Source organism: Pholcus phalangioides, unplaced genomic scaffold (assembly GCF_987345545.1).
Source record: "Pholcus phalangioides strain wild (caught in Gottingen) unplaced genomic scaffold, Ppha-v1.0 ptg000011l_1, whole genome shotgun sequence".
Lineage (NCBI taxonomy): Eukaryota > Metazoa > Arthropoda > Arachnida > Araneae > Pholcidae > Pholcus > Pholcus phalangioides.
The window spans coordinates 60,915,257-60,940,690 of NW_028301604.1; the positions used below are offsets into that span (position 1 = coordinate 60,915,257).

At 35.9% G+C, this 25,434-nt stretch overlaps 1 protein-coding gene across 2 annotated transcripts in view; it reads right to left on the reverse strand.

Moving 5' to 3' along the window:
* Window positions 1-623: 623 nt before the first annotated feature.
* LOC149080653 (uncharacterized) overlaps window positions 624-25,434 on the reverse strand; it is a 30,811-nt gene continuing 6,000 nt past the window's right edge. The window contains exons 2-8 of one of the 2 annotated variants that reach the window (XM_089239834.1): window positions 22,767-22,915; window positions 11,013-11,133; window positions 8,420-8,998; window positions 7,238-7,343; window positions 6,656-6,838; window positions 4,083-4,724; window positions 624-952 (exon numbers count right to left, since the gene is read on the reverse strand). In XM_089239834.1, the coding sequence (XP_089095960.1) occupies window positions 801-952; window positions 4,083-4,724; window positions 6,656-6,838; window positions 7,238-7,343; window positions 8,420-8,998; window positions 11,013-11,133; window positions 22,767-22,915 (1,932 nt within the window). In that variant the 3' untranslated portion in view covers window positions 624-800. Of the gene's footprint in view, window positions 953-4,082; window positions 4,725-6,655; window positions 6,839-7,237; window positions 7,344-8,419; window positions 8,999-11,012; window positions 11,134-18,527; window positions 18,795-22,766; window positions 22,916-25,434 lie in introns of those variants that run through there. The other variant, XM_089239835.1, reaches the window with a different exon arrangement.

Consider the following 25,434-nt stretch of genomic DNA (forward strand, 5'->3'; position numbering starts at 1 on the left):
ATCGCTTCCCTGAATAATCCCATCGTTCCCTGGGGGAACCCACTTTGGGAAACACTGGTCTATATGAAATACACAACGGTACATTTGTTATCGTAATCATTAATATCTAGTCAGTTGATTATACTTGTTTGACATAATGGAAGTTTTGCGTAAAGCAGGAAACACTCTCCCATTCTTCTAAGATTGTTCTTAAACATTTTTCTTATTCTTCTATAATTTTTGGCACATGCGATCGCAAGATTCTGAAATCATAAATAATTTTTTAGTACATTTTTTTAAAGAAATTTTTTGGATTGATCACGGTGTAGTAAAATTACATGAGTGTCATTCACAATAATTGAGTTTATACATGGCAAGTCTATATGAAATTCATGAATACGTGAGATTCTCCTGAAAAAGTCCTCATAAGATTTTCAACTCAAATAAGATTATGCTAATCAATTTCATTAGAAATATCATGTTTTTAATTTTGCATTTTCGATGAGATTGGAAAAAATATAGAGTTAGAGAATTCGTTAGAACCAAACGCATTTTAAAAGCAAAAAATGTATTGAAAAAAATATGAAAATATTTGTAAAAAAGAAATGACTTATACACATACTTTTTAGTATGCTTTTCATAGCTGAAATCAATTGACATTTAATATAAACATTAGTGATCAATAACAGATTTTTTTCAAGCATCTTTAATTTTACAACAGACTTGAGAAACAAATAAAAATCAAATGTAATAAATTATTCGTATCAAACATTTTTTTCCTCCAACAAAATCTGTATTTCTTGTTTGTGAACTACCTGAGATTAGTACGGAGATTTCCATTTTCGTGGAAGAGTATTAAAATTTTGGAACTGATATTTGCGTGGCACAGCAGACAACGTAGCGGGATAGTAAAAAAGCTGATCCGAAGCTTCAGTTTTTGCTGATGTAGCACTGAAAGCGGGATTCGTAACGACTAAACAAAGAAAAGAAGAACACAATAAATTTACTTGAAAATTGTCAAAAGTAAATACAAACATAATGAAGGAAAAATCAAAACATAAAACATCTTGTATGTAAGGTATCTGGGGAGCAAAATGAACGATACACGTTACACGTATGATGAACACGAAAATTTCATACATTGGTTGATGTTCAGTATGATGCATGGTGACCCGATACATTATAGCGCAATACCTGGTTGGTTCCTAACTTTCAAACCAAACACAGCTACGGTCTGGTCTATCACCACGGGCAATTTACTACCGAATGAGTTGTGCCGGAAGTGTACATGTGTGCCTAACAGTCTGAGCCATAAGCGAATACAGCCTCTTTGAACGGGGGGGGGGCGTTTCAACCTCTACCCTTTCACTCATGCTAATAATCAGGGCCACTACTAGAGGCGAGCAGGGGTAAGGCAAAGCCTCATAGAATGACAAGACGTAATGTATCAATCCGCCGAGGCTGTGACGTCACAAGCGGGGCTGTTTTGGATGTTTTTAACGAAGACACCAGCACACACACATTTCTCATCATATTTTATTTAAATTCTTCAAGTTTTTAATGTTTATTTTACCATTTATCTGTTTTTGTTGTTTTCTGATTTGTTATAACATGTTAGCCGGAGAGAGAGAAATTTCGTTTAAATAATTATAAAAGGAGCTGAGAACTTCGCTAATCATTTGATGACAATGGTCTTCTAGAACAAAAAGGTAAGTAGAGCTACTTGTACATAATTCAGTCAATATGTTTAAAGGCCGGCACTACACTATAAAAGTTTGATAAAAGATCTTTTACAAAACTCGAAGAAAACAACCAATACGCCATTTGCTTGAATCTAACCGATACGATTATTGGTTGCATTTTTCAAGTTTTATAAAAGAGCTTTTATAAATCTTTTATAGCGTAATCTGCCTAAAATATTTATTTTTTCCTGACTTTATTTTTTGCAGTATTTAGGAGACTGGGTATGGTGCCCCGGGTGGCATATTTTGCAAGTGCACCGCTAATCCGCGATTGTACAATTTTTTTCGTAATTTTTAATCTATACAGCTAATTACGTTGCTTCAGTATGTACGATATACTTCACGTTACTCTACGTTATATATATATATATATAGAACCCCTTTGTATACGTCTATAAAGGCGTCTCACTCTACGTTGTTATCTTCTTTTTCGTATCTGATCGCGGAACAGAGGTGCAGATAGATATTTCCACCGCTTTTCCGCGAGACATTTCAAATGTGCAATCGCGCTATTTTCAATGCGATTTTAGTTTTAATAGTTCGATTTTGTTCTTCATAAGCGATTTTATTTTAGAATCAACCGCTTATAAGAATCACTGGTTATAAGAATCAACCGCTTATAAAAATCACATCGGCAAAATGAAAACTAAAAGGTATTTTAACGTAAGAAAATCATCAGTTATAAGAATTCGATTTCCGCTTTCAAGAATCAAAAAAAAAAAAAAAAATTTCACCAAAACTGCAGCACCGTAGTGGGAACTTGTAAAATATTTTTGTTATTCACAAGATTATTTTTGAGGACCACTTATTGTCACTCTTACCTTTGTGTGGATAGGATGATTCGTCCTATATTGACTGCCCCCCCCCCCCCAGGGCCATCTTAAGAGTATCATGGGGCCCCCGGGAAAGCGAATTTTATGAACCCTACCTGGTTAAAAATATTTGCCTACAAACTTACTTACATTAGAAAATTTCAACCAGATCTTTTTACGGGGCCCCTTCTTCTCTTGGGCATATGCGTTAAGATGGCACTACCCCCTCCCCAAACAGTGAGGATTACAGCTTTGTAGTAAAGTATTCCATGAATGATAAACAGGGCCGTGACTGGGGGGGGGGGAGGGAGGAGATGGATCTGATGAGCCGGACGCTGGACTAGACGGGGACCCTGTCTGGTCCCTGCACTGCCTGGATAGGATGGACCATGATTTATTAATTCGCCGTCAATCAACTGCTTTTACAAGGGGACACCAGTATCGTTTGGTAAGGGACAATTCTAGGTTATGGTGTCGCAGAGAATTATTTTTCGCTAATAGGGTTGTTAATAAATGGAATAGCTTACCCCCGGAGGTAGTTAATTGTAACACAACTGACACGTTCAAAAAGAAATACGATAAACATGTTGGGGTAAATCGAGAAGCTATCCATACTTAGACTAAGACAACCATAAGTATTCTTTATGGGCATTGTATAATATTTTATCATGTATATATATAATGTTTATAATTTTTGTGATTGCATTTTTAATTGGATTGCTGTATTTTAGTAATATATCACATCCATACTTGTTATGGGCACCTTTTTCTCGGCCACCTCGTAAGGCATTTTGCCTGTTGTGGCCTTGCATTTGTATTTGTATTTGTTGTGATACGGTGGTACGTTACATTACCCCATAGAAGAGATTCTGGAAAACCTGCAGTTAAGAGGAGACTTTATGCAGACCTGCAGTTATACTTGTACAAACAATCGAACTGTCTATAACCTCTGTTTTATCGCCAGTTGCAGTTTAAACTACTGCTCCTGTGGGGAACCTACTTGCAGCACCAGAACGACATCCTGCTACGAGCAGCTCTATTCTTCATTAAGTACTGTACTTTTTTGCAATTGCTGCAGAGTTAGTGACGCTAAACGGTATAGGTTATGCTAATTTTGTTTTACTATATCTTTTTACAACATGATGATTACAACGTGATGACTTGGTAGTGAGAGAGTGCGATATAAATAGTGTTATACTGTAAATGTTTGGTTTTGAATGTTTAAGACTTACAGTTTGTTGTAGTGAAACCTTTTATACCTGGTCTGGAACCAGGTCACAGTTGTGCTTCATAATTGAAAAGCCTCAGAAAAACTGCCGTAGTTGGCTAATAATTTCTCTTGCTAAAGCATTAGAAGCTATGCAAACAAAAATATAAGTGTTACGCATGGATTGTACTTTAAAAGTTTGATAAAAGACCTTTTACAAAACTTGAACAAACCAATAAGCCGATATGCTTATTGGTTGCATTTTTCAAGTTTTATGGAACTTTTATCAGACTTTTATAATGCAAAAATACCGGTTTAAGATTGAAAAGTTAAAAAATATACCTGAAGGTGAAGACCATCCTGTCGGTGCTTTGGCTTTGTAAATGTCATAGTAAGATGCAGCGGGTGTTGCTGGTATGATGGGTGACATACATGTCTCATAACGAGGCTCTTCATTCGATTGTATGGAGTCCCTTCTTTTATACTCAGCGGCTTGTATAACGGTTTCGGCAAGCCTTTCGGGATTGACTCTGTTAAGTGTGGAATCATGACGTTTAAACGGTAGTTCGAAGGTGTCAAATGGTGATTTGAAAGTTGCAACATTTTCTTTGGCTGTATTTTGATTGAGCTGTTCCAAGTTCTTCTCCTGAGACCTCATTAAAGATTTCACTTTTTCTTCGTCAACAACCCATTCTGATGATTTTTTCTTCCTTTTTGCAAATAATGCACTGCCTTTTCCTTTGGGGGATTCCAAATCACGTACCAACCCATGACAAACCTCTGGACTGACGACGTTATGCTCACTGATTTTGTGTCCAGTTGATCGTAATGACGCAGCATCTATAGGATGCCGAGGATCAAGGACCAATTTCAATTTGGGGCCATTATTTCGCTTTTGATTACTATCGACATAGTATTCTGGATAAAAAGGCTCAAGAACAATGTCGGGTGTAGCAGGTCCACTGTTATCGGATGGTTCTGGGCCTGAAACATAAATTTCAAACAAGTTCATCGAATCAGTTTCATGAAAATTCTTGAACTGTTTAAATACTCTTCGAATAAATTATTCTCTCAACATTCCAATAGTTCTGATTATTTCTTTAAATGCCAAATTAGGTGTCTGATTATTACCACACAAAAAAAGGGTGAATTATTTTTAAAAGAACTATCCGGTAAATGTCTATTTTTTGTTTTAGAAATCAGTAAAAAACTACATTCTTATGCGAAGTACGTGTGAAAAAGAGCATACTGACAAAATTTAAATAAATTTCGGAAATTAAAAAATTGCTACTACTCCTGTAATGGTGGCTTTGAACCCGCTTTAAGACCAACTTAGGGGCCGTTCAAGTATTACGTCATCATGGATGGGGGGGGGGGTTTCCGATTTGCTGACTTCTTTTGATGACAAGGGGGGGGGGTTTGGATAATGCTTACGTCATCGACCACCCTTTATGAAAATATGAGTTAGGATTCAGAGGGACAGAGCTGATGACGAAATTTTGCTGACAAGGGGGGGGAGGGGGTCAAAAATGGCTAAAAATTTGCCTACGTAATACTTGAACGGCCCCTTACAGGCAACCAACATTACAAGAGTGACGATAATTTTTTTTACATGATATCCCATTTACTTTAAAAATAAATTTTACCTAAATTATATATTTGCCCCTTTAAAAATTTTCTTCCAAGTTTACTTCGACATCAGAAGAACTGTTAAAATCTGAAGATCTTCTAGATTTACGAAGTTAATTTTATAGATACTAAGGTCAGAAATCCCACTACTACCATTGTCAGAGCCCATTTCCACTCCACACAAAATAATTCAAATGCGTACTCTTTAACTGCATCAAAAATTACATTAAATAAAGTTTTAAAGCTCTATTACTCGCCTCTAAAAATAAGTTAATGCAGTTGTAATAATATTAAGTAACAAATATCAGAAGCGTAAAGACGGCAACAAAAAGTTCTGCACGTGTAATACAAATTATTAAAAAAAGATTTTAAGAAATAAAAAAGAAAATATAACAACCATTTTTAGTGGGGATGTGATCAAGTGATACTATCTGATTATCAAAAAAATTAAAGTAAGCCCGAGTGCACTCGCGATAAACTCCTGAGTGATTAAAGCTTTATGACACAATGTATAACTGAAATTTTAGTAAATTTTTATTTAAAACATGAACTTGGTAATTTTGTGAAGGATAGAAAAAATTTCTGAAATTGTCTTTTTTAAACAAAATTGTTTCAAGATCTGATCAAACTTTACTTGAAATTTCAACACCAACTTATATTTTCCATTGTTGCCGCCACTAGAAAGAAAAAGTCTGGAAATATTATTTAAAAAAAACTTTATAAATAAGTTGATTATTTTTTAAACTGTGATTATAAACGTTTTACGATAGTAGAAAAATTAAGAGTAAACTCATGGAAACGCTAGTAGCTCTGGTTCGCTCTGACATATACAGCATTATTCTCAAACTGTGCGCCGCGGACCGGTGTCCCCGACAAAGGTTTTTCGAAGAGACTCTTTGTTACACTGCTCTGGGGAGCCACGGATAAGCGTTTATTAGGGAAATTTTTTTTTTAGGGCCGCTTTTACGAAACGCAGGGCCTGGTGTGGAAATATTAGCGGGGGCTTCCTTTCCTTTGAAATACGAAATAATCGTATAATAATTCATCGTACTGTATAATGTTCGATAATTTTCTTTATTTTTAAATGTATTCTGTACCCTCCATCCGGGCTACAGCCTTGTTGACAACGTTGTGCTTCAAAAAAAGTGTTGATAAAATTCGTAATCCAACGTATTGTATGATAAATAGCATTTTCACTATAACTGTCAATATTACACTGTAATAACAGGAAATAGTCCCTAAATAGTCATATAAACACTGAGTTTTCAATCTTCCTCCGAACATACCTTCATGAATCCATTTTGTTGATCTCTTCGCTCTTTTAAAGAACATATTTGCTCCTTTAGATTTCTTATTTGTGTCATCGGCCAATGATTCGGCGATTTTCTTGGCCATCTCCACTTGTTCTTCCATGGTAGGATAAATTGCTTGAGGTTCTTCATAAAAACTGGATGATGAGAACATTTTTTCTGGAATAAAGTCAAAATCAAACCAAATATTTCGATTAAATTTCTGTAAAAAGGAAGTGCCATAATTAATTACTATATGGGGGAGAGAGAGAGAGAGAATTTATATATACATGGTTACTCTCGATATTAATGATAAGACATTTGTTTTAAACGTGTTATTTTCTTGTGATAAAAAATTACATACTCAGAAATATTATTTTCTTTACAAACGGAAAAGGAAATATGTCTAGAATGGAAAAATCCATTTTTTAAATTTAAAACATTAAAACTTTTTTTTCCGTGAACTTTACATTAATTTTTTTTCTTTGCATTGTATAATTCACTTTTTTAGACCAAAAGTTTCATTAGAATCTGTTTCATCTTATATACTACTGTACTACGAGAAAAATCGGAACAAACTTTTTTTCATCACAGAAGAATCCAACTGTTTATCCCATGTCGAAAACGCGTCGGTGGTTTCGATAATGGCTGCATTACCTGAAGTTGTGACGACAGTATCAGAACCCTGGAAGTTGGGAAACAAAGTAAAAAATTAACGAAAATGTAATTCTAAGAAACAGATAAGTATATAGAGTGCTTTCTCTTCCATAAAAGATTTCAAACGTATTTGTAAACAGAAATACGCGACACGATTTTTTTTAGCTTCAGATATGATGAATTTACAATGTTTTATAAGAATTGATCAAGAACGCCAGACTTACGCCAAATTTTCAATACCTGTACCGTATCTACCGTATTCCCCCGAATTAGCCGGCTTACCGTAAAAAATTGGGTGACACCAGCCTCTCGGCACGTCGGGAAAGCGAAGTTCCGTAAGAATCACATGATACATAATAAGAGTCTTATTATAAGACCGATATATCATTCTATATTAAAATACGGAATAAATACGCGGATCGGAATAAAATAATTGTTTTTACTGTAAAAAACGTGTTGTTTGTCCGAGAATTTGATAAGACTAATAAAAATTGAGCATTTACTCTTATCACTCTAACCTAATTAAGCGAATACGAAATACAGATACTGTGTTTTGCGCGTTCAGAGATTGAAGAACTACGCTGTCACTTTAGTACGGTGTTACAGTATCATGTTTTGCTTTAATTTTTTGCTCTGCTTATGCAAATCTTGGAAACATAGTAAAAGGGCACAAAGTTCTTCGCAGTCCATTAATTTTTCTATTTAGCTCACCTAATCCACGTGAACGAATAGGCCAAATATCCAAAATTTGCAATAAACCAATATTTATGGTAACAAAGCAAACCTGAAATTCGAACTTACTCCAACGTATTTCGTAAAACAGAAAAAATTCTCAAATGCTGAGAACAGACGAGGTTCAAAAATCAACTAATTCAATCGATTCTTAGAGCTCATATATTTAAACATTTTCCGGAATCTGTGACTCGAATTTCCAAGCATGCCGGAAAGTACGGGTGTTCAACGGCATGCTGGTCTACTTCGCTTTTCCCCGGAATGCCGACTAATGCGGGGAAATACGGAGAAATGAAATTTATTTTATATGTTTTTCAGAGCTCTTGAATGAAACAGCTATAAGGAAGTATAGAATGAGTTCCTTGTACTTACAAAGATACTAGCAGATTCGGGTACTGTAACATTTTCGATTTTTTTTGAAAGATCATCATCGAATTGGGATGGGTATCCGTTTACTTTTGTTGTTGTTGTAACCTCTGTTTCAGATGTAGTGCATTCATACGATTGTTTCTTTGTACTTTTTATAGGGCTTTCAGTTTCCTTCCTCGTTTCCTCTGTTGGAATAACAATCAACGGTATCGTTGTGGGAATGGAAGTTATGGCAGCATCGTGGCTTTTTATAACTTCTTCGTAATCTGTTCGAATGATCGTAGTTTCTTTGTTATCGAGTTTTTCATGCAACTTTTCAGTCTGAAGCTTCTCAAACTTTTCACTGTTTGGTGTGATTTCTGTGGTTGTTTTTGTAGAAATATCGGATGTGATCTCTGGTTTTTCAAATAAAGTTTCCTTTGAACTGAATTCACTGGTTGATTTTGTAGTCTCTTTCTTTTCCGATTCAGGTATTGTGAAACTTTTTTCAAAAGTGGAGTGTTGATTTGAAATTATATCTTGATTGGCATTAGTAATATAAGGTTTGACTTTAACATCATCCATTTTAGTTGTATCGGTGACCTGATCGGTAATGGAAGAAAGAAGAAAACATATACATTTTATTTTATTTAAAAATTTGCAAATTTAAAAATATTTTATTTTAGTAATTGATTGATAACAATGCCGAGTTTATATTTTATAGCAAAGCACAAAGTACACATAGAATTTTATCTATGAAGCTAGCATCGAATGCAAAGCTTTCAAATTTAACGCATTTAATGAAATGAGAAAACCGTTCATCTACAAAGGTTTTTTATAATGGTTTTTTATCAGAAAAAAATGTAAGCACATGTACAATTGTACAATTGAACCATTTGATGATCAAAAATTAGAGAATAAGCAGAAAAAACATAATACAGAGTAATATGAAAATTATTTTATAGTGAAAATATGCACTCAAATGCCTATAGGTAATTACCGTTTTGCCGTATAAAACACGTATTTTTTATCTTTCAAAATATGTCTGAAAACAAATGTTTTATCCAAATGAGGTTTAACTTCACAAATTGTGCATAAAATATATAAGTTCGTCTTACACACCAGTGAGCCTACTACGTTTGCGGTACATGCAGATAGCACACTGACGGAAAATACCTACAGCCAGAAGGACTTGAGTTAAATGAGAGAAAATCAGGCAGTATATTCGTTCATCTCTACATGATTGATTTCATATACTCTTTTGCAAAAAAAAAAAACGAATTACCCCTAAAAAATAATTCAATCATCTCAAAATTTTGCATGCAAATTTCATTATATTAAATATGCAAATGATTAAATTTTCAAGTCCAATGAATGCTAACTTCGGCCATAGCGCGCATTTCTACTGTGAAACTAGCATTGTATAAAATAGGTAACAATATCGCGGACGGTTTATCTTTTCTCGTTGTCGGCGTTGCAGTTCCCTGAAGACGCAACCAATAATGCCTTTATGACGTTGTCGAAGACCTTATTGCCAACTGTACGACTTTGGACGTGGTCGTACAGTCGGGATGCGTGAAGCTGGCTGGCATACCATAACACCAAACATGGCCCCCGCTCTGTCCCTTGCGGGTGGCTGGCATACCGAGCAATAGGCCGCCACCGGCACCGTACGGACATGGCTGCTGTGCAAAGGTGCTGGAAGCAACGCTTTCTGCATGGAACTCATCAACGGAATGAAGGCTCGGGAAGGCCGAGGTGTACACACGTGGGGCAAGGTCGGATGATTGTGAGACAGGCCCGAACTTCCCCGACGACATAATTGTCCGCCATCCAACATGCTACACCCTCTTCCATACCAGCCATGGTACCTTCCACCATCTCACGGAACTTTGCTGAGGAGAGGTTACGCTCAGGGCCGCAACTGGGGAGGGGGGGGGGGTGCAGGCGAGTCTGGTGCTCCGGGCGCCGGACTAAAGGGGACGCAAATTTCACTCTTTTACCTCTCCTTCAACATTATGAGGGGGCGCCAAAATGCGTGCTTGCCCCGGCTGACCAAGCATCTAGTTGCGGCCCTGGTCACGCTCACAGCGGTCTTTAAGATGTTTGCCTTTACACACGACATCGGCAAAGTTGTCTGGAGTGGTGTCATTGCCGATCATCATGGCTGCCAGCAGACTGGCATCACATAGTGTTCAGTGATGAATCCCGCTTCAGTCTTGGAGTAAAGGACCGTGTGGGAAGAGGTCGGGGCCAGCAGTCCCAATCAGTCCATGGCCCCCACAAGGGGTGGGCTGACAAGGCTCTAACCCTGGGGCCCGGGACAATTTTCACAATTTTTTTGCTTTTTCACGCTATAAATTTATCATAAAGAGGCCCGTGAAAGTCTGGTCGGGGGGTCCGCAAAAGATCCCAGCGTAGGGCTCTGCTCCAGGATGTGAGGGCCATGAACCAGCCATTACCCCTGGTGTTATGGTGTGGGGCATGTCCCCCACATTCTGGAGCAGGGCCCCTAGGCTGAGATCTTTTGTAGTGAGCTGTCAAACTATAAATCAATAAATGTAAAAAAAATCATCTTAAACTTCATGTACAAGTTGTGAAATGAAATGATACATACCGATGTTTTTGTCTCCTCAAAATGTTTCGTTATGTTTGTCGTGGTTTGGGGTTGGTAATTTTCTATTGGTGGAGGGCAACTTGAGACGTTTGTGGCAACATTTTCTTTAACTATTTCTTTTCTGAAAGATAAATATAGTATGGCGTTATATAAGTTTCTTAATATATATTATATTACACAAATCTACTTAGTGTCTCTACTTATGTTTCAAACTAGTATGTATTTATCAATATATACGATGATGTATCAGAACGAAATAAATATATATGTAAGTATACAGTGCAAGAAGCCAAAATGCACTTTTGTATAATTTTAAAGTTAACGGGACATTTCGGGTATAAAATTTTGTTGAAAATAGTAGTAAAAAAGACTGTGACTCCAACCAGTATGCAGTGAGTCAGTGTAATCTAGGGTGCCGTTGGAGTTTCTAGGGATCGCGTAGGGAATGCAATAATAATTTAAAAATCTTATCCCATTCCCAACGGCGCTATTTACGTATATATCTATTCTATAATATAAAATCACAAACAAACTCGAAAAGGGCCTGTTGCTAAGCAACCGAGTGACGGAAATCTGTTACGGAAGTGGGTTCGATTCATATATCGATATTCACATTCATATATCGTACATTCATATTCATATATTCATATATCGATATGATATCATATATCATATATCGATATTGGGTCGATATTCACATATCGGGACCCATTTGACCCATCGGGACCATGTTATGTGCATGTACCAAGAGGCTCCTACATCCTACAGCAGAGCCCTTAGGCTGGAATTTAGATTTCGAGCCCCCAAACCAGCTTTTCAGGGGCCCCTCTGTGATTAATTTATAGTGTGAAAAATCAAAAAGTGATAAGAATCGTTGTGGCCCCTGTCAGCCCTTCCTTTGTGGGGGGGGAGGTCCATGCCGAGAGGTATATATATGTATAATATACACACACAACAGCAGTGCTCCCAACACAGGGTCGGGGTACCCGGGGAAGATTTCACGTATAAGTAAAAAGTTTTCATTTCCAGGGGCCCTTGATGGATCTCATTGTTTCCTTGCTGCTTTAACGTTGAAAAATTTCGATAGCGGAAGCAAAAGATATATCCAGTCTGGGGCCCCACCAAAAGTATGCGAATTGGTGTCCCGGGTAATTGGTTGGGGGGTCCTGGATTTTATTCGTTGGTAAAACGAATACAAATGAAAATTTTTCATGGTACTCGCTCCGTGGGATGACCGACAAGCTTCCAAGTCGGGGCCCCATGTTTACAGGTTTCATTTTGGGGCCCTGGACGAATCTCATTCTTTTCTGTTGTAGAATTCGCAACAGCGGAAGCCCGAGATAAAGCCAGTCTGGGGCCCCACCAAAAGTATGCGAATTGGTGTCCCGGGTAATTGGTTGGGGGCCCTGGATTTTATTCGTTGGTAAAACGAATACAAATGAAAATTTTTCATGGCACTCGCTCCGGGGGATGACCGACAAGCTTCCAAGTCGGGGCCCATGTTTACAGGTTTCATTTTGGGGGCCCTGGATTTTATTCGTTGGTAAAACGAATACAAATGAAAATTTTTCATGGCACTCGCACCGGGGGATGACCGACAAGCTTCCAAGTCGGGGGGCCCCATGTTTACAGGTTTGATTTTGGGGGCCCTGGATGAATCTCATTCTTTTCTGTTGTAGAATTTGCCACAGCCGAAACCCGAGATATAGCCAGTCTGGGGCCCCACTAAAAATCTGCGTATTGTGTCCCCGCTACTGGATGTGGGGCCCTGGATTTTATTCGTTGTAAAATTGATAAAAATGAAAAATTCTCACAGGGGGGTGTCCGACAAGCTTGCAGGTCAGGGCTTCATGGAAATGTTGGCAATTTGTAATTCGGTGCCCCTGAATGTATCTCATTGATTTTTGTGGTTTAACATTGTAAAATTTGCAACACATCGGTAGCCCAAGATATATCCAATGTGGGGCCCCACTGAAATTCAGCGAATTGAATCTGGGGACCCCCCATGGGGAAGTTTTCTGGGGATACTTGATGAATCTCATTTGTTTTTTGTTGCTTTATTATTATTTTCATTAAAATTCGCTTCTTCAGTAGGCTGGTGCTTTCACACGTCCCTTTCCCCTTTTCCATAGCACGCTGATGAAGTGGGACGAAATAAACAAGATATGTCCGGGAGAGAATTGGGGGGGGGGGAGGGTTGGCCGCCAAAGGCGGCAGGGGGGCAGAGCCCCCCTAGTATATATATAATATTTAGAAATCACTTCTTTAAAGCCTGCTTTAAAGACCTAAATAAATGAAGCTCACATGATGACAGATCGGAGCTGTAGGATGTCTGGTACCACCGCATTCGTGCTAAAGCTTTCTGCGCGCCCACAATTTTCACGACAAGCATTGCCTTTTAAGAAAATCGCATCACACAAAAGCATTTATGGCTTCATGTACTAGATTGTAGGAAACGCCATTACCCCAACTGGAAGCCAAACGAGTCAAAAAATTTATATTTCAACCATTAAAAGCTACGGTTCATCGTCAAAAAATTGCAGAAATTTTTAAATATTGAAGTTTTTTTAACCTATTATATATACATACATCGTGACTAGAAAGATGCACATCTGTGGTTTTCACTTTAGAACCGCTTATTTGTACATAGACCTATTCAGTATAAGTGACAACCAAAAAAGAGGGTTGAAGAGACGGGATTACAACCAAGGAATCTGTTGTACATTACATCATATCCTTTATGTTGCTACACTAGCAGTTACTAGACATTTAGAATCTGGTAAGTCTTTTGTGAAAATTCATACATGGAGTTTAAACTATTCAAGTAGACTTTCAAAATGGGTATTACAAAAGCTATTGTTCTCCAAAGAGTCTCGGAGCTTCTATACTAGTTTATCTCTCAGACCTCACTTCAGACATGCGGTCACGCGGCGTAGGAGACAGTCATATCATCTCTTTAATTCACTCTGATATATGTAGATGGATTTGCATTCGACAGTGCCTGTGGCAACATGCCATTTTGGCAAGAAAAATTGCAACCTTGCAGCTGTGTGTGAAGTAGAATACACTCAAAGAATTCGCTTCACGCACGGGTTTTAATGCGTGGGTGTTAGAATGTTGAAAGAAAAGGAGTGGTTGTACTGCATTCATCTCCTCTTGCTGATTTGTTCCTTGGCACCCAATGCGACAGTAATTGGTTTCAAAGACCTCGCTTTTTTAGCTGAATCAGCGTGATCTTTCAAACAAAAAGTTCACGAGAAAATTCGTCTCATACACGATAGCTCTACATAGCTTTGTTTGAAAAAGTTATTTCTATTCTAGTCAAAAATATTTGAAGTTTAGGAACTTGAATATGTGGACGACTCTTTACAAATGAGTGCAATGTGGCCCCTTAACTTGACGGTTCTCTTCAACTGTTAACTGTGATTCTACTTGTTGCATTCAGCTGGTATTTAATTAGAAGGGAAAAAATTGTACTTCATTAAAAACTCATTGATGGATAACTGGCTTTTAAAAATTTTTTTGTAAAGAAATATTTTACGTAATTTCAAAGGTGCTCTGTGAAGTCTTCGACTATTATCAAAAAATTTTCAAACGTATTCCCATTGTGCAGTATTCGAAAGAAGCAGTGCCGTCTTAACGCATGTGCCTACCTGGGCACGGTCCCAGGGGCCTAACAAAAACGAGATCTGGTTGAAATTTTCGAGAAAGCACCAGGTAGGGCCTCAGAAAAATCACTTAGCCCGGGGATCATGATGGTCTTTAGACAGCCCTGGAAAAAAGCCAAAGATAATTTTGTTTTCTCGAGCTCTCTTCAAGAACCTCTACTTATTATCCATCATGAAAATGATCCGAGGGTATAGTATTGTTTATATGCTGCTGCGCTGTCCATTATCTACGTTTATCATCGAGTCCACTCGTATAGATGAATGTGACAATTGAAATCTTGGTACTCTGAGATATATTTTACAGTCACAGAAATTTTGTTAATCATGTCCATATGCTGTTTTGTGGTCAATTATATCGATTATATCTATACTTGACAAGTTAAAGCAGAATTCCTCATAAGATACATTTGGGATTTTTTCTGAGGAAAAATAAGGTGGGAGGGGGGATTATAACCACGTCATTACCCCAACTGGAAGCCAAACGAGTCAAAATTTTATATTTGGACCATTGAAAGCTAAGGCTCATCTTCGAAAAATTGAGGAAATTTTAAATTATTAAAGGTTTTAACCCATTATGCACATTGTGACTCGAAAGATGCACATCTGTGGTTTCACTCTGGAACCGCTTATTTGTACATTCAGTATCAGTGACAGACAAAAAAGGAGGATGAAGAGACGAGATTGCAACCTAGGGATCTGCTGTACATTTCATAACCGCTTCCGTTTCAAACATTATAGTGCTAGGAATATCTAACTACAGATTTTGTGTATGATTATAGGAGATTATTACAACATTGCTGAAATCATCTTGTGTGTGTGTGTGTGTGTGAGAGAATGCTGTTTGTTAGCTTCATTAATATACTCACTTCATTTCATTTAAAATGTGTTATGGAATATGAGAGAAAAAATAATCTTTAGCAAGTGAACAAAAATAATTTTATTTAAAATATAATTTTTTTCCTCTCTGAACTTAGAGGTGTTTTTGCAATCTGAAAGATTGTTAATGAATTCAGCAATACTGCAAGATGAAATTAACATTTTGACCGAGTGATACTTAATGTTATCTAAAAAGCCATTCCTACGTAAGTCAATTCATGAAACACAACTATCGACAAGAATTGGTGTTTGCATTCCGGGAACGTCCCAAAGTCTAAAAATGTTTGGAATGCATTGTAACAAAGTAAATTAAAATAAATCATCGAAAGTTACCGAATTTTAAGAGAGCTAAGAAAACTCTAATCAATATCATTTTGCAAGAGGCTACAGAATTTTTTTTTTCAAATATCCCTCTTCCGTGTTGTCGATTTTTAGTAGATTATTAGTACGCATAAGAAATTATTTAAAAATAATCTTTTGCTCCACGTTGAGTATTTTAAACGAGTATATGGCATTCCGATATGAAATACAAATATTTCAATGCAATGTTTTCTTTCTACCTTTCAGAAGCGCCTTTTTTTTAAATTACATCATTTGAAGATTATTTTTAAAAATGAATGCGCGCGCGCGCTGTGTAGTTATGTCAAACGTTAAAATATTCGCTAACAGGAAATTATTCTAAAAACCTTTCACTACTAAAGATTAGTGGTCATACTGACGGTACTTAAAAGTACCACTAATCTTTCAACCACTTGTAACATACCTTGTATACGTTGTTGGGTGTTGGTATTTTGAAGTATAAAGGCTGTAAACTACTTCACGATATTACCAGATGGCAGTACAAGTGAAGGAGAACTAGTTTTTTAAGCATGTTAAAATAAAATTCAGTTAGATATTTCGCTCCCGTAAAAGTGTTTACTGCATTACACACAAATGTAATGTAGTAAAAAAACTGCATTTACAAATCTTCCCTTACAAATCTATAAAACAAATTATGGCTTTGTTTGATGTAAAATAAATAAATATTCATTTTTATGTATTACTCAACACACACACATATTTGAATTGTTATTTTTTTTATCTTTATTGTAAGCGTATAGTGCTGACGGTACTTTGAAGTGCCAGGTTAATTAACATTAAAAAAAATTATCTTTTGTTGTTTTTAGGCTTTAATTAGAACTTAAATGACCTACAAAAAATTTACATGTGATAATTACTCTCTTTTTTTCATAATGTGGTAAAGTAATGGTTAAAATAGTGAAAAAGTGTAGCTTCCTGCGGAAAATTCATTCCAGTTTGTATCCAAAATTGTAATAGAAAGTGGATAACGATGTAAGTGGAAGTATTTTTAAGTGACTTTAGAATCACATTTCTTTAGCAGATAATTTTCGTTGACAACCGAGCATTTATGCCTCTGACACAACTATAGTTCTTCTAGAATTTTTTGAAACTTATCTTGTTCATGAAAACAATGGGTGCCCAGTCTACAGTAAATAAAAATTATGGTTTTGAAAATGTCGCTTGCAAACCACAAAATACTATAATTTTTGCTGGTTAAGTTTTGAGAAAACTTCAAAGAATTCTCTTTTAATGCATATCATCATGTTCTTCTTTCTTTCCCGTTTTTCCTGGGGTTGTTTCAATACATTATTTTGCTTTCAATCTCCGTCCTTTTGCATTTACTTCTTCCAAAAAATCTTTTTTGGTACCTGTCCGATTTCTCATTTCATCTTTTTAATGCGTTTCCTTATTTTCATCACGTAAGTTAGTCAAAATTTTTCTATAATTTTCTATTTTTTTAACGGGTTCGGCGAATCGGAGTTGTTGTCGGCATCCAAAAATGCATGCTTAGAAATACCTACACAAAAATTTGCGCACACTTAACAATAATGGATGAAAATTTGGAAATGGTGCCAGAAATAATTTCAAAATTGATGGGAATAAATAATTTACGTAGTTTTCAATGATTTGGAGCCCCTGTTTGGTTCAGGGCGCAGTTGATACACCCGTTAATACACAACTGGTGATGAAGTTGACTGGATATGGTTGAAATATGCATTGTAAACTCATAAAACCGATATATTTCAACGTGAAACTACAGGTGGTTTTTGTGGTTTATCTTAGAATTAGCAGTACTAGAGAATTAATTATCTCTCAATAAGCCCCGAACAGCAATCGTGAATTCACCGATTTGTTTTGAAATATATAAAATTAAATAGAGCGAATAGCTTTCTCCTTTTTATTTTCAATTTTACCGACAACTTGGGACACCTAAGCAAACAAATGTTGTTCCGACTGTCTGAATGTTGACGGATTCAGAAAAGTCAAAGAGTTTTTGGATAGCCGGCTTAAATTAACAACTTGTTTACTTTTATGTTTTTTCAGTCATTTCTTTCCAACATCTGTCGGGTCAAAAAATTCACGCAGCGCAGTGTTACTTAATCTGTACCCTGCGTAACGGCTGTGTTTGCCGAGATTGCGTTCAGCTTCCTGAATAGGTGGGGGCAAATTAAGGGTTAGGATACTCAAAAAGCAGAGAAAATAACGACAAAAATTTCAATAATAACTCTAAAGGTAAAACTAACGGCTCATTATTGTGGGCAATTTTCAATATAAATAAGTTCAGCAGATGTGAAAGGTCACGCAAAAAAGAACCAAAATTTTGAATTCCTTCGATCTATTTTAATTGATAAAAATTTCGTTTATTTTTACAGACTACGTACCGGTTAAATAAAAACTGCAAATGGGTAAAACATCGAATACAAAATGAAAATGAAATCAATTGAGAGTAAATGAATTTATTAAGAAGTGAATATTAATTTATATATATCTGAGTAACAGAATAATAAATAAATGTAAAAAATACAAAAATATAAATGAGTATGAAAATTTTGAAAATATTTCTACAACATTCTTTCCAGCAGCATCATGAATAGCTTGAATTTTGATGTAAAAAATTTAAAAAATCTACCTTTTCTCGTTTTTCTTCTGCTCCTTATTTCGAAATTTTTTTGGAAGGATGATTCTCAACAACGTATCGTAGACCGCATATATCTCTCTCTTAAACACAACACAAGCAAAGATGGCTAACACACAGCTAACCACGGTTATCAATATACTGTGCATTTCTAAACACAGTCAATGTAGGAAGGTCGTCTGTCAAAGGACATGGCGATACGAACTTCAACAGGCCACGAAATAAGGGGTATAAACAACCTGACAGTGCCAATGCTTTCTTCGGATAATTTTTTTTTTCTCCTCGTCTCTTACGGGTTGTAGCATATGTTGTGGAAGAGCCTCGTGCCAAGGTCTCTAGAGATCTTGGCAGACCGTTCCCAAAGCTTACGTTAATTCATTCGATAATGGTTACCCTATTTTAAGTTTCGACAATAGAAGTATTGCGTCCCCGTTCCTTCCGGTTTGCAAACACTGTAAAATTGCTATCAAACACTAGAAGTGAATTCTTGGCGTGTTCAAAGCGTCAAGAGGTTTCTTCATTTTTTTTCTTTTTTAAAAGAAATTAAGCTATGGTTTCGACTCTTCTTTGTCTAAAAGAGAGAATAACTTGATTAAGAATTGAAATTTTATGAGAGCCGTTCTGAGCATTGATCTCAGATTTTTCAATGATATCAAGACTGCAAATGAAAGCATTTAAAGATGCCCAGCTTTTTTTTATGCCAGAGCCTGTCGGCTGTAGAATACTGCGGTGCTCACGAAAACACCCGAGAATGCTAAATGATTGTATCCAATTTCATACTTACGAGATAATAATCAAAAGCACAGTAAAATACCAAATTTAATTTGATTTCAAGGATTAGAACTATGCTGATTTTGATTTTTACGAATTGTTACTTATTTATTACAATTGTTGCATAATTGTTATTATAATTGTTGTATAATTCTTATTATAATTGTTGTATAATTGTTATTATAATTGTTGTATAATTGTTATTATAATTGTTGTATAATTGTTATTATAATTGTTATTTATTTATTATTAATTGTTGTTTATTTACAAAATGTTGGAATTGTTATTTCTGTGCTATTTTTATGATGATATGTATGAAAATTGCTCATGACTGTTGGCCTAGATAACATAAGAGGTTCTTGATGTGGTGAAACCAATGATTAGAAGTGATACCTGATTTTTGAATAAAATGTTTCATTAATCATAACGCCTCAAAAACTTATTTAATGCAGTTGTTTTTATGGAAACAAACTCTTGAAAACAAAACTTTATTGAATTCCCAATAAATACTGAAAAACACTGTTGAAGCACACAAAAATCCATAGCTCCAGCTCGTCGTGACTCGTCTAACAAGATTGGCGACGCACACTTTGAGAAACACTGATATAGTGTTCAAAGATATCAAATAACTAAACATGCCGAGATTATCGGTGGGCTTCAGGTGAGGACCCCTGGAGTGAACTCTTTCACTGATTTCCTAGGGAATTTATAGTATGAAAAATTGAATAAATATAAGGTTGATTTCCTCCTCCCCCCCCCCCGAACTCCAGGCTATGGCCATATCAGACTCTCCTTTTTGGGCCAATACCCTTGGCATCTTAGTGATTAATGCACCAATTTCAAATTTGACAGGTCTTAGTTTGAACCTTGGTATGAGGCATAGTATTCTTTGAAATCGGCTCACAATTGTGATTTAACTGATAAATCTGTTTTGTCAAAAATCATGTTAAAAATTTCAAAAGTAATGGGAGCAAGAGTCAAAGCGTGTAATGTTATATGGTCGAAAGCTATGAGATTAGGTAAAGAGCCAGTGCAGGCTCCATCATGGATGAAATCTAAAGAATACCTTTAATTTATCCTTTTTACAAGTGTTGGATACTTCTTTAATGATTCCATCTCCAGACACATCAGGATACCAACGTTCCAAAAAATCGTAGCGGTCTTGAATCTAACAATACCCTGATAATTATTTTCTGACACTTCAGTGCATAAAATGTTCATGGTTCATAAAGTTGATTGGTTTTTTTTTCCTCAGGCGGAGGGGGGGGGGACGAGAAGAGAGAGTTGAAAATTAAGGAAGTTTCCTTGTGTTGGTGGTAAGGCTTAAAAGGGGTTTAATACAGTTTTTTTTATTTTTCAATAGAGGGAGACGCTAGGAATATAGGAAACTAAACAATTTCAAAGAGTTTTTGGCATTTAGCCATAGCTGAGCGTTAGTGGTTCTTTTAAAATAGATCCTAGTGGGTGTTATTGTCAACGACCATGCAACAATCTAAAAAAATATTTAAAAAATTGCTGCCACGAGTTTATACACTTTGTTTATTCAATGATGCATTAAATTTTTTACACCATTTTCATGGTCCGAATGAATTGTAAACTTTTTAAAAAGTGCCTGTCAGAGCGATGTAGAGTACAGTATATTTACTGTATACAGGATGATTCAAAACTCAACGTACAAACTTTTATGGGAGGTAGAAAACACAAAAAGAAAAGAGAATCACATAGGAATGTATGACTAAAAACTCCAACCTGATCAGCTGGAGGATGAACAAAGATACAGAAATACCAAGCCAATAATGGGTGGAAAAACCTCTTTATTTAGCGATATTTAGCCTGGATTTCTTCCTGTGGGGGACCCCGAAAGCCATGGTCTACGAGACGCCCGTTGACTCTTACACCGACCTCGTCGCAGCTGCAAACGTCCGCGAAATGCCGGGTATTTTTAAAAGGGTTCGACAGCCAATGCGTCGCCGTTGTGAAGCGAGCATAACTGTGCATGGTAAGAACTTTGAGCACATGTGAAACTTAACGTGTACACGTACTGTCCTCGTGTAAAGTACCGCTAAATAAAGAGTTTTTTCACCCATTATTAGCTTGTCCTTTCTGCATCTTCATTTATCCTCCAGCTGATCAGGTTGGTGTTTGATCAGGTCATACATTCCTATGTGATTCTGTTTGTGTTTTTGTGGTTTGTACCTCCCCTAAAAGTTTGTGCGTTGAGTTTTGAATCGCCGTGTATGGAATCGTAATGAAAGGCTTCAATAGCAATCTAATTATTCAGTTAAGATTTAGAATGCAATATTTTAAGAAAGCAAATAGCGTCTAGTGAATATCACACCAAGTATTGAAGTTTATTTTGAGCAGATTCACTCTTAGAGATTAGTAAGAAGACTAATGTTTTTCCGTCATCAGTGTCAAAGCATGAAGGGGTGAAATATATGCCGACAGCAACTCGTCACATGGCATGGCCATCCAATAATATTTTTTTAGTATGAAAACTAAAATTTAGAGATAAGTAATCGCAAAATGTCATATTTTATCCATCTACAAATTACTAAGAGTAAATGATTGCAGGCGGCAGCTGCTAGCACATGTTGGCAACAACTGCAAACCAGTCGATTAAAAATAGCATCAAATAGACTGGTGATAACTTTGGATGGTATAAGCAGTTGTGAACAGTAAGAGGGTACGTTTATTAATCAAATAAGATCAGCGAATGAAGAGTTGCATTAATTTCATTACTTCTGCATCAGTGTAAATTTTATACTATAAAAAAAGTATTATTATTTTTATTAATTTCTCCGTTCACCTTTTTTCATTAAAATACTTGGTTACTTTTATAGATTAGGTAGTTAATGTTAGGAAAGTAGTCGTACAAAAAATGAGCGATTCCTCCTTAGTTTTCGTTAACTTCGAAATACTGATCTGTTATCGAAACTCGAACCGTAACATTGTTGATGCTTCTTAAGAACATAATACAGAACTACACACAATTCAAACTTATAATACGAGACAAACCTAACTACAGCCACGTCTCTTAGAGGAGAATGGTACACACCAACCCTGGCTTGCACATTCGGCCATATCTATCCTCTAGTTCAATTTCAACAAAACAAAAGTATGAAGAAATTTTTAGAACCTATGGTTCAAATTTCTCATGAAATTAGATATGTTTCCTATACGAGAGTAAAAAAATATTCAAACTACATTCAAGACATGAATGGAATGACATTATATATTGGCTGCATTTTATATTTTAATCCTTACAGTGGAAATCCCGAGATATCTCGTCAAACTTGATCTGCTTTATTTTGGTCACCCCGAAATATCTCGGGTTCTTAACACGCTTTAATTTCCAATGTAGCAGTTATAATGCGGATAAGAAAAATTTTAAAAACCGGTTAAGGGATTAAAATAAATAAAAAATTTGCAAATTTTGTCAATGCGATCAAAATATTATACCTTTCGATTTCTAAACGCAATTCAGCTCCACTTTTGTCAGCAATGCACATGACCTGCTCATATGTTAAATTGTTGCATGGAACGTCGTTCACTCGAACGAATAGGTCTCCTTCTTGCAAGTTTTTGTAAGATTTACTTTTTCGTCTCACCTAAAACCATAAATAAAACACAATTTAATTAAAACAGTGAACATTTTTGAAGAAAATATGCATTCTCATATTAGTGAGATGTTAATATTTTTTGTTCACATACTTTAAAAATATTTTTTGAAGAACTTAAGAACGTGTCGGTAAGTATCTACATGAAAAAAATCTCACTAATTATCTAGTTCATTCGTATACAGAAGAGTCTTCCAGCCGTATTTGTCCTATCACCCCCCACCCCATAAAAAAATTTTCTCAGCCGCCCCCCCCTCCTCTCCCCAATTAAGCACCCCCACAAGATTTTAATTAATCTAATAGTTGTTACAAGATCTTTCATTCCCTAACGTTAATAAATAATGTGTGAATTATTTGTGAAGAAAAGGGGTTCACAAATTTTTAAGGAATATTGCCAAATAGCTGTAGAACGGCATTCCGGCTGCATAGGACGTCTATAAACATCCTTTCGAGGTAGTATGTATTAAAATAACGCTAAAAGAGAGAGAGAGAGAGAGAGAGACGATTGCGGAGAATGGAATAACAAACGTATTATTACTGCATGCTTTGCGATAATGAAATGGGGGGTATATTCTTTTTCTGCATAATTTTAAAACTTAAAACAGTTTTATTTGCCAATGTAAAGATGTTTAGTTTATCTTCGTGCTCAGAATGCAAGGCCTGAAAGATTAATTGGTTGTTTTTGTGCGAAAGCATTAGTGGTTTTTCATGGACTGAGCGAATTTCGGAAACCGCCGATAGTCCGTTTACGACCTAGAATACCGAGCACCATTACATTTATAAAAAAATACTCATTACATTTATGTTCATCTTTGTTTTTTTTTCCGTATGTCCGAAAGAGAGGAAAGTAAAGTCACCAGATGGCATTTTAATTTCAGCCTACATCTTCCGTGCGAACACTTATAACACGAGTCAACACTAAAATATAAATGTATGTGTATTTTAAGGATAGCATGCCATGTTCCATAATTGACAAATCATTAATAAAAATTACATGATATCCGAGAAGATAATTATGCGAAATAGGGAAATAGGCTGATTTCGTTCCGACGTTATCGATTTTCGCAATACCAAACGGTGTAAAGGATGCTATTAGTATTCTACTTGGAAAAAAAAGTAATCCAAAAACGATTAATCATCTATCCATGAGTTTTGAACATCTTATTGCGTCAGCCATTTCGATAAAATTTCTTTACTTTCAATTTCTCAAGAGAGTGTGAAATCACGCTAAAAATAAGCTTGCATTAATGAGAAAGATCCGTCTTTTTTTCACTTAAAAATTTTAAATTTCACAAAGAAGGAGTTCAAGAGATAGTTGCAGTGCTTATAATTTTAATAAACTTCTTTGTTCTTTCATCAATAATTGCAGGCAATACTAGCTGCTCTTTTTAAAAATATCTGTCTAGTTTTCAATACTATGGTCATCTCTATAAGGGGCCTTCTGCATGCAGAATCCTTTTTTAAAAATTGTTGATAGAGTCCATACACCGTAGAATGACTCATATTTCACCATCTGCCCATCTCTGTCTGATTTTGACATTCTAATCCACCAATGACTCACCATTAAGTTTATTTGGCAGTATAATATATATAGTAAAATATATATATATATATATATATAAAATATTTTTTATCTCGCAATCACAGCCATACTCTATGTAAAGACTCAATGGCACTAAACGAGTTTACTAGCTATTCACCAAGGGCGGCTCCTGAAGAAGGCGCGAAGGCACGCGCCTCCCTAGAAACTTTAAGTCATTAGTTTAATTCTTCAAATTGATTCGATGCCAACATAATACCATTAAATTACTTTTAATCAAATTAATTTGATAAAATCAGAAGAATTATATTCGAAAGCTCTGATTAAAAAAAAGAAATCTTACCCGTAAAATACCCCTGAAAATGTAATATATTTTTATACAATATATATTAAAACTTTTAAATTAGAATATATTGAAAGAAGAGTATGAATTATTTCACAAAAAAACGATTGCCAATGGCAACTGCTGAACCTAAATGATGATTTTCAACGTTGCTAAGACATCGGTTAAGTTCACAGCACAAATTATTTACGTTAATATTGCGTTGATAAAGCATTATTATTTTTGTACTGCATAGATGTACAGAAATGCGAAAAATAATTTTGTGGACAAAAATAGTAGAATACACTCGTATCCACAGCTCGATTTTGAATTAAATGCTCCCTAGGCAAAGCGAATATTAATGCCCCCCCTGCAACTGGAGTCAAAGATATTTGGTCAGTCAGTGAATATATGTTCCTATTTTGAGGCCCCAAAATCATGAGGTCTATGCAAATGCCTCAATCACCCTTGTGAAAATCAGACTCTGCTTGTATCATAATACAAAGCAAAATGATTTTGGCGCCCCCAGATTTTTTTTGTGACGAGCCGCCACTGCTATTCACTGTCGAGTAAAGTAGCTTGCGAGTGATCACGTCGCAGTTGAAGCGGTTAGTTCAATTACATGCAGCTAGTAAACTCTCCAACTAT